Source organism: Corticium candelabrum, chromosome 19, assembly GCF_963422355.1.
Source record: "Corticium candelabrum chromosome 19, ooCorCand1.1, whole genome shotgun sequence".
Classification (NCBI taxonomy): Eukaryota; Metazoa; Porifera; class Homoscleromorpha; order Homosclerophorida; family Plakinidae; genus Corticium; species Corticium candelabrum.
In genome coordinates, this window is record NC_085103.1 from 3,578,454 (window position 1) to 3,588,453 (window position 10,000).

The 10,000-nt window shown below is 42.9% G+C and overlaps 1 protein-coding gene across 1 annotated transcript in view; it reads left to right on the forward strand.

Moving 5' to 3' along the window:
- Positions 1-422: 422 nt before the first annotated feature.
- Positions 423-10,000, forward strand: part of LOC134194441 (activin receptor type-2B-like) — an 11,136-nt gene continuing 1,558 nt past the window's right edge. Inside the window, exons 1-4 of the mRNA XM_062663362.1 lie at positions 423-492; positions 556-1,694; positions 3,212-3,347; positions 9,336-9,466. Of these exons, the coding sequence (XP_062519346.1) occupies positions 438-492; positions 556-1,694; positions 3,212-3,347; positions 9,336-9,466 (1,461 nt within the window). The 5' untranslated portion in view covers positions 423-437. The remainder of the gene's footprint in view (positions 493-555; positions 1,695-3,211; positions 3,348-9,335; positions 9,467-10,000) is intronic.

Sequence of the window (10,000 nt, forward strand, 5' to 3'; positions counted from 1 at the left end):
CTCTGCCGGCGTCATTCCCTGGATAGCCAATCCTCGTCTCTGAATAGGATTGGCTATCCGGGGAATCTGCATGCGCGCGTTAATTTAGGATAGACTGTGAAAAGGCTAATCCAACGTCTGACAACTGTAGACTCGTTCACCAGGAGCTTGCTAGTTATTTTTGTTAAAGTGCACCCAACTGTTTACGCGGTAAGCGATGGTGCCACGCCTGGAGAAAAGCGCGAGAACGACCTTCTAAAAATACTATATTTATTTATTTACTTATAGTAGACTATCTATTGCCAGAGACCGCATCACTTCGAAAGCTCCTCCTCGCGTGATTCACGTGCGTTTAGCTAGTTTTAACGACTGCGCGGAAGAGCCTGGCTTGCGAGGCTAATAGTTTAGTATCCGGGCTTTCAATATAAATCCGGGAATTCTGACAACCATTCCTCGACATGTCGTTCGAAGAAACAACGCTATTCCTACTCGTTTTCTCCGCTATTACGATTGGTAGGTAATCTGCAAGACGCGATACGATACTAGAAACGTTAAACAGTGCGTTCTCCGCGCCAGGTATCGACACCGAGTCTCTACCGGTCGCACTGCACACTCACAACTGCAGCTACTACGACGACGAGTGCGAGCAGAACACGTCGGGCGAGCACCACGACTGCGCGGAACATCCGATGGTCTGCCCCGGCAGCAAACCGTATTGTTACATTCTGTTCAGACTTGTAGGCCCCAACAGAACAGAGATAATCACGAAGAAGGATTGCTGGGACGGTCACGACCCGGACTGCTTTCATCCGCTCTGTCGATACTTTTTGCATGAAAACTCGAATTTCTACTACTGCTGCTGTCAAGGGAACATGTGCAACCTAGAAATCGGTCCGCAGATCACGTCGCCGCCGCCGCCGAGCTCCCCGTCGGCTAAACCGACGCACAGGTCCGATTTACCTTCTGGAGGCTCGGATCCAGGGCCGGGGACGTCGAATAAGAAGAGGGTTGTGATTGCGATTGCCGGGACGGTGTCGGTGGTCGTATTCGTCGCCGCTGTCGTCGTTTTTTCCTTCTGGTGTTGGAGTCGGAGGCGACCTCTGGTGGATGAAGCGTTAGAGAACGACGGGGATAGGATGGTGATGGAGTTGGATGCGTTGGATCTGTCGCGTAGCGACTCGCCCGAATCGGTTGTCGACCTCGACGCGCTCGAGTTGATTACAAAAATCGGATCCGGTCGATTCTCGGAGGTCTGGAAGGCGTCGCTGGACGAGGACTTCGTCGCAGTGAAAATCTTTCAGGAGAAGAACAAGCAGTCGTGGGTCGCGGAGAGAAGCATCTACACGAATCCGGAAATCAAGCACGAAAACCTGCGCGGATTTATCGCCGCTCGACGTCGTGACGATACAGATTCCTCGCCTTACTGGATGCTCTTCGATTTCTACGAGTTGGGGTCGTTGAATGAGTACCTGAAGGCCAACGTGTTGACTCTACAGGAGCTGTGTAGGATGGCAGCGTCTGTTGCGTCTGGGTTAGCGTATCTGCACTCGGAGATTCCGTCGTCGAGCGGGTTGAGGCAGAAGCTGGCGATCGCTCATCGTGATTTAAAGAGTCGGAACGTGCTGGTGAAGAAGGATTGTTCGTGTTGTATATGCGATTTGGGATTGAGTATCAAGTTCCAGCCGGGAACGAGTCTGACGGAGGCTCAAGGACAGGTAGATATTTCATGTTTGTCTTTGTCTTGATCGGATTACTGTTTGCTCTAATAATGGGTTATGGATTGCCTAAGTGTTGTTATGACAGTTTGTAGGTCTCTGTCTGCCAATGTGTTGATTGAGCTTCCTTGTTCTGATGGTTGCAAAAGGGATACTCTTGTGTTGGGTGTTGTGACTCATTAGACACTCTATGTAGAATGCATGTAGCTCGATTGTGTACAGTAGTAGGGTGGTGCTCTTGCTGTGAGGTACAAGATTGAGGAGGGTGTTTGTAGGGTTGTTTTCTGAGGGAATTATGTATTGATTGTGGTGTGTGATGGTGGTGCTAGGATGGTGGTGCTAGAATGGTGGTGCTGGGATTGTTACCTTTGGTGGCGAGTGTGTAAGGTTGGTGACACCTTGTTGTATGGCAGGGTTACCAAATTGGGTGGTCAGGGTGGAGGGATGTGGTTGCTTTGTTTGTGTAGTCAAGGACGTTGTAAGGGAGAGAGTTTGGTATTGTGATTTGAAAGTATTTATGTAGGTTTGTGTGCACTTTTTCACACACACACACACACACACACACACACACACACACACACACACACACACACACACCACACACACTGACTCACTTTGCATGCATATGGTGCATGTAACAGTCAAATCTGGCATAAAATCCCCATGTGATTTGGTTGAGCGTCAGACACCAAAGAGTATTACGTAGTATCGTAGCCAGGAAGGCGGGAGATTTTTTTTACGTCTGATGTGATGATTTCTTCAATGAATGGCTGAGTGTCGTTAGTCAATGATATTCACACTGCTTCCTTACGACAGAGTGTGCTCAAATTAAAGGATATAGTAGTATGTGCAATATTAATGTTTTGTTGTAATTTATTATTATAATTAATTAGTCGTTATGTACATTTTTCATACCAGTGAGTATGTCTTATTGTACTAAAGTTAGTAAATGTATAAAAACTTATTGTGGGGTTTATGGTAATACTGACATTTGTTGTAATTCATTATTCTAATTAATTATTGTGTGCATTTTGCGAATGCTAGTATATCTTAGTGTATAATAGAGTTAGCAATTGTATAACAACTTTCATGGAGTCATCGTGTTCTCTGGGATTCTTTACCTTCAGCAGCATCGAACAAAACACATGCGTGCGTGTACACACACATACGCACACAAACACACACACACGACACACACACACACACACACACAGACACTACGGCTTTATAATGTATCTAGACCTAAATGACGGTCTCCTAACCTCTCATTGTATTGTCTGGTTCTAAACTTTGAGGTTTCGTCTGGTATTCACTTGAAGTCATTGTCATCTCCTGTAGTCATGTGACTTTATTATTTTTCATTTTTGTCATAACTTGGTCGAGGGCCAAACTCCACTTATTTTATTGTAATTAATTTGTTTATTTATTGTAACTGATATATGGTTGATGTCATAACTGCTCGTCTTGTGTTTGACTCGTTTGTTTGTATGACATGTGACATTGCCTGTTGTGCCTAGGTCGGCACGGTCCGCTACATGGCACCCGAAGTTCTCGAAGGAGCGATTACGTTCAACCGAGAATCGTTTCTTAGGATTGACGTCTATGCCCTCGGTCTCGTCATATGGGAGTTGATGTCACGATGCAATGCGAAAGGTGAGCGATTACGGAACAATGACGTTGAGGCCATTTACAAGTAGCAAAATTATTAACCGTTAATTGTTATCTAATCGATGGCATTGACTGCATATTTGCATCTGCTGTTTGGTCCCACCTTCATTCCTAGTGACAGACTAAAAGTGGTAATGACCTCATTTCTTATCGATTGAGTGAAAGTGGTAATCACTTGCTGTTGTGTACTTTTAACACATTTTGCAAATGTCGCTGGCACGTCCTTTGCTTGTCTGGTATCCTGTTAGACATCTTGTGTGTTTTCTATTTTTGTATTCGTGTGATGTGTGCATGCTGTGTGATGTGTGTGTGCTGTGTGATGTGTGTGTCCTGTGTGAAGTGAGTGTGCTGTGTGATGTATGTGTGCTGTGTGATGTGTGCGTGCTGTGTGATGTGTGCGTGCTGTGTGATGTGTGCGTGCTGTGTGATGTGTGCGTGCTGTGTGATGTGTGTGTCCTGTGTGATGCACTCGATTGTCGTTTAAGTGGGACAGAATGGGTGGATGTTCATTGTCCGTGATATTACTGGTCGGTTGTGGTTAGCAATGTGATTTTATAGTGTGATGTCTGATTGTGTGTGTGTGTGTGTGTGCACGTGCGTGTAAGTGGCTGTGAAACTGGCTGTGACCACAGGCGGAATCATTTTTTGCTTTTTGAGTCTCACCCTCAGTGTTTTAATTCTATTGTAGTTGCTAGGATGTTGTGTGCAGAAATGATCAAACTATTTTAGTTACATGTGGAACCATATTTGACGACATTATTTGTAGACGTGCTCAGCATAGTGCCACATTTGTTGGCGTTGCTTTGCCATTGTCGTTGCATTTGAGCCAAAATATTTCCAAACATCAGAGCTGATGACGTCCTTGTGATAGAAAACGGCTACCACTTAGGCCTCATGCTGTATATGCGAACTGTGGATGTCCATGTGTATGTGACGCATAGAGAATGAGCTCGGGTGTGCAGACCTAATGCCTGCACAATGATTTATTGATCTAGTTGAGCTCTCAATTTAGACATCATGTTTATGTCCTTCATTTTAGTCACGGACTTTCATAGAGTGCACGAGAACGCGAGAGCACTCGATGGGAGCAGAGCTACCATACAATGTATGCCCTGTTCAGATATAGTACATTGAAAACGGAAGGGAGTGAGTCTAGGGATGACTTACGATGTAACGAGTTTAATAAATCAGATAGAATGAAAAGTAATCATATGGTAAAGTGTGGATACCCAATGTGTTTGTGCAAATTGTGTTACTCTGAATCCTGTGTGGTCACACACCATTTGGCAGGAGTGTAAGTCTGGAGGTATCCACATAGAATATATAGCCATTGGATCGGGTGTTGATAATACATACACTCTTTTTGCAATTTACTGTATCTACTATATTGTGAGATGCATCCCTCCAATACGATAGTCTATTGTATTGTGAGATGCATCCCTCCAATACCATAGTCTTACACTCTGCTGTTGTCCCAGAAGTTTTGGAAGCAGTTGGTGTTGAATCTAGGTATCAAGTCACACGTGAACGTCTGTATTATGGTCTGGAATCACGCTTTGGATGCCACCGTTCTTCTACTCATTAGCGCGAACGGAAACCTGCCAACAAGCAAGCTCAACTGAAAGCTCTGAGGTCTACTAAGAATGAAGTTAGACGCAAATTTCGTCAAGCCAAACGACAAGGGCATCTCTAGCAGAATTGACATCATTTGCTCGTCAATTTCACCAACTAATTAGACGTCATAGTAAACTGAAAGCTGTCATGAATAAACGGGATCTCAAGTCTTCTTCTAGAAATGCTAATAAATGCTGTTCAACCAACTTTTGGAAGTTCTCTAAGGATTTGTTCTCTGATGACTCTGACACCTGTAATGTACTGCCACAGTTTTCTACTGATGAACCCTATACTTTCTTCCAGTCTACTTACTCCAAACAGTCTCTTCCTTCCTCTCCTGTGCTTCCTTCTGGTTTGTCTTCTCTTCAACCTCCTTCTCATGAGTTTGATATTCGTCCATTTTCAACTTCTGAAATTCTTAAGAAAATCAAATCTACTCGAAATTCTGGAGCCGAGTCGTCTGGATAGGTTATTCTATCTTGTATTCAAGATGTGTCCTTCTCTACTGCCTGCACTGCTGGATCTATTTAATTGTTGCTGGCTTTCTGCCTCCGTCCCACAACTTTGGAAAACTGGTGTCATACGTCTCTTTGCCAAGCCTGCTGCATCCAAAGATCCCGACGATCCTTCTTTATTTAGACCTATTGCCTTAACACCGTGTATTGGTAAGATATACACCTCTATGCTCAAGGATCGATGGTGCCAATTTATGCTGGAAAATAAATTCTTTGATACATCAATTCAGAAGGCTTTTCTCCCTGGTATATGTTGCACAGAGGAACATCAGTACAAGCTAAGGTCAGCTAGTGCTGATGCTAAAAGAAGTCGACACATCTTATCAATATGTTGGCTGGACTTTGCCAATGCCTATGGTTCTGTCCCACATTGGCTCATTTTACAATGCTTTAGACTATCATGCTCCAGACCATCTACTGTTCGTCATCACCAACTTATATTCAAGCCTTCAGCTACAAGTTTCCACTGTGAAGTGGGCAACATCCATGTTGCCTTGCAATATTGGAGTGCTCCAAGGTGACCCATTTTCGGTCATTGTTTTTAACACCGTCATAAACACGCTTGTCATGATGTTGAAGACTCAGCCTTTTGGTTACACGTTTAGTGGTTCATCTCACAAGATCAATGCTCTTCTGTTCGCTGATGACGTTACCCTAGTATCAAAGTCGCCTTCTGATTTACAGCGCTTGTGTAATATTGTGTCCGACTTGTGCCAGTGGTCCCAACTGACCATTAAAATGTCCAAATGCAGCTGTTTAGGTCTGAGTTTTAAACCCAAATTCCATCTTCATAATCCTTCGGTTTCAATTTCTAATGAGTCTGTTCCCTTTCTTGGTTCTGAGTCTTCCATTTTCCTTGGAATGCCAATCAATGGAAACATGTCTGATGATAATTTCAAATCTTCTCTAATAAGCAAGGTAAAGACTTTGATGCAGAAATTGGATAATTGCCCTGTTAGTTGCCGGTGGAAACTAAACTTATACCAAACTGGAATCTTCCCAAGATTGTCGTGGTACCTGTCTCTACTTCGTCTTTCACCAAGGTGGCTGCAATCTGAATTAGATAGAATTATGACATCTTACCTCAAGAAATGGTGTAAACTTTGTCACTCGGCCTGTACTGCCATCTTCTACCTTCTCCCTCCAGTCTTCAAAATCTGCTTGCCTCTTATCCTCACATGACAACTGTGTCCGCTCTTTGGACACCAGACAAGCATATAATAAATCGTATAGCAACAGATTTTCTGCTTTTAGAGAAGCAGCAAAGTGACTATCTGAGACATCAGATGCTTCTGCTGCAAAAGTAAGTGACATCACCAAATCAAGACTAAAGGAGGAACACCAAAAACAACGTCTTGCCAGAACTAAGAATCTACATGTCCAGGGCTCCATCTTCCGCCTAGAAAACTGTGCATCTGACGTCTGGGCAAATGTTGTCTCTTGTCTTCCCAATAATCAACTTTCTTTTGTCATCAACGCCGTTTCTGATACCCTCCCTTCAAATGTTAATCTTGTCCTATGGATTAAACGTTCTTGTGATAAATGTCCTCTATGTCATCAACGTCAAACCCTTCTTCATGTTCTCAATAATTGCTCAGTCCTCTTACAATGTCGTCATTACAATTAACGTCACAACTCTGTTCTCAGTCTTCTGTATAATGCGGCTATTAACCATCTACCACATCTATTCAACATCTTTGCCGATTAGAAGACTGTGAAGTAAAATTTTCATCTGACATCACTTCTACTGCACAAAGGCCTGACATGTTGATTTGAATAATCATTCACTCAAATTTTATGTCATAGAACTAACAATCCCTTTCGAAACAAACTTTTTTGATGCAAATGAAAGAAAATCGGAATGGTATACAGACTTCATTATGACCATCAAATCAAAAGGCTTCACCTGTAACCGACTCAACATTCAAATTGGATCTAGAGGATTTATTGATACTTCAAGTCTTCTCCCCTGCCTTGATGTCATCTCTTTTCCTCCTCGCCATCAACGTCAACTATTGTCATTAATCATAAAAGTGACCATTGAAGGATCTTTTAAAATATGGTTAGCCAAAAACAATATCTAGTTCTTTTTATTGTAGTTTAGTTATTTTAGTTGTACATTACTTGTTAGAGCTTTGACTATTACTTTATTGGCGGGGCATTATTGTTAAGTGCGATGGCCATGTAGTAGTGAGTTGCTCCTCATTTATCTAATAAATGAGTCCAAATGTGTATTGTGAGATGCATTCCTCCGATACAATAGTCTAGTGTATTGTGACATGCATTCCTTCGATACAATAGTCTAGTGTATTGTGAGATGCATCTCTCCAATACAATAGTCTAGTATTGTGAGATGCATCCCTCCGATACAATAGTCTAGTGTATTATGAGATGCATCTCTCCAATACAATAGTCTAGTGTATTGTGAGATGCATCTCTCCAATACAATAGTCTAGTGTATTGTGAGATGCATCCCTCTAATACAATAGTCTAGTATTGTGAGATGCATTCCTCCGATACAATAGTCTAGTGTATTGTGAGATGCATCCCTCCGATACAATGGTCTAGTGTATTGTGAGATGCATTCCTCCGATACAATAGTCTAGTGTATTGTGAGATGCATCCCTCCAATACAATAGTCTAGTATTGTGAGATGTGGGTGGTTGTATTTGTAGTGTATGTAGAGGTGCATTGATCAAGAGCTTCCCGCTTTGGGTTATTCATTGGGTCAGGTTTAGGTCTCTGCCTTAAAGGTACACTCTGTCGTTTAGCGCTACACCCACGCAAATTTGATTGCGTAGCTACGCAATCAAGATAGAAGGTTGGTCTGAACTACAGGCAAAGCTCGATATGAGAGCGCTAGATATTAGCAGCAAATAGTGTGAAAACAGAGGGCATACTATGGTCACGTGAGAAACATTTTGTTAACGTGCGCTAACGTTAGGAACCTTGCTACCATCAAAATGCTGTAAGACACTCGCAAGACGTTGAGAAAATGTGCTCGTGGGTTATGAAACAGGCGTGGATGCGTATGCAAGACTGAAGGGACCATCTGCACTGCATTTTGTGCCCTTCCACTTATCACGTGACCTTACCACGTGATCATTATATGTGCTCTGTTGTCATGCTGCTATGTAGCACTCGCATGTTCAAACCTGGTTTTGTGTAAAACGTAACCTGTTTTATGCCTTTGACCTGAGGAAAGGTGACAAGTTGGTTTGCACGCGACCTGAACTCTGCTTCAACAACAAGATTGCAACATTGCTCCCGTATGGACCTTATTTGTAATGGTAACTACGCTGTGATATCCAGCTTTGCCTGTAGTTCAGCCCAACCTTCCAACTTGATTGCGTATAATATGCAATCAAGTTTGCGGGGGCATAGCACTAAATAATGGAGTGTACCTTTAATTGTCTTTATGTCTTCTGCATGTAGTGTTGGCATGCTATTATAGGACTAGGGTGTATGGTTTCCTGGTTTGAGGAAAGGCCATCTGCTGTAGCATCTCATCATATCATATCTCACCACACAACATAATGCCTGGGGTAGGCACATGATGATGTAGATTGTAGGTCATACATTTGGTTACACACACACACACACACACACACACACACACACACACACACACACACACACACACACACACACACACACACACACACACACACACACACACACACACACACACACACACACACACACACACACACACATTGTAGTTCTCAATATTTATAAAAGCCTCCTTTTACATGCATACGTTATGGGGGTTTCTAAATCCTAATAATTTAAACCCACACATGCATTGTTACATATATACATTATTGCGTGGTTGTAATTTCAGGTGCTGTGTGTGAGTATAAGCAACCATTCGAGGAGGAAGTCGGTCTTCATCCGAGCATCGAGCAGATGAAAGATGCCGTTGTCACGTCCAGAATCAGACCGAAATTTATGAAGGGATGGCATTGCATTCAGGTAAGAGATCATGAATTTGTTGCTATCAATTAACCAGTTTGTAGTTGAAATAGTATGTCCATCGCTGTGCTTTGGTAGTAACCATATATGGAATATTTAGCTTTAATGCTGGATCTGATTTGCTTGATGTTATGGGTGCCAAATTGGTCACCAGGCAATCGGAGTGCGAGGCTTTCCGAGATTCACAGGTGGCTTTTCTGTTGCGCAATGGTCAGTTTGAGTGTCAGGAAAGTGGGACTCGTGGAACAGTGAAGTCATACTTTGTGGCAGCGAAAGTATGGTACTTTAGTGTTTGACAAATATCTCCGACAGTCGCGAACACAACAAGCGTTTGACACTAAAATTCAAATATGGTTACTACCAAGTACCTGGAACTGCAAACCATCGGTTGTGTTGTGCATGGCAAATTATGGTTAATTAAGTTAAGCCACACTGAAATGAAAAAATTGTGTTCCTGGTAACGGCATGCCTGCACGAGACAATCTGTGGGGTCAGTTATTCGAAGTCTTTTTATGTCTCTGGCCTTTCTCACAT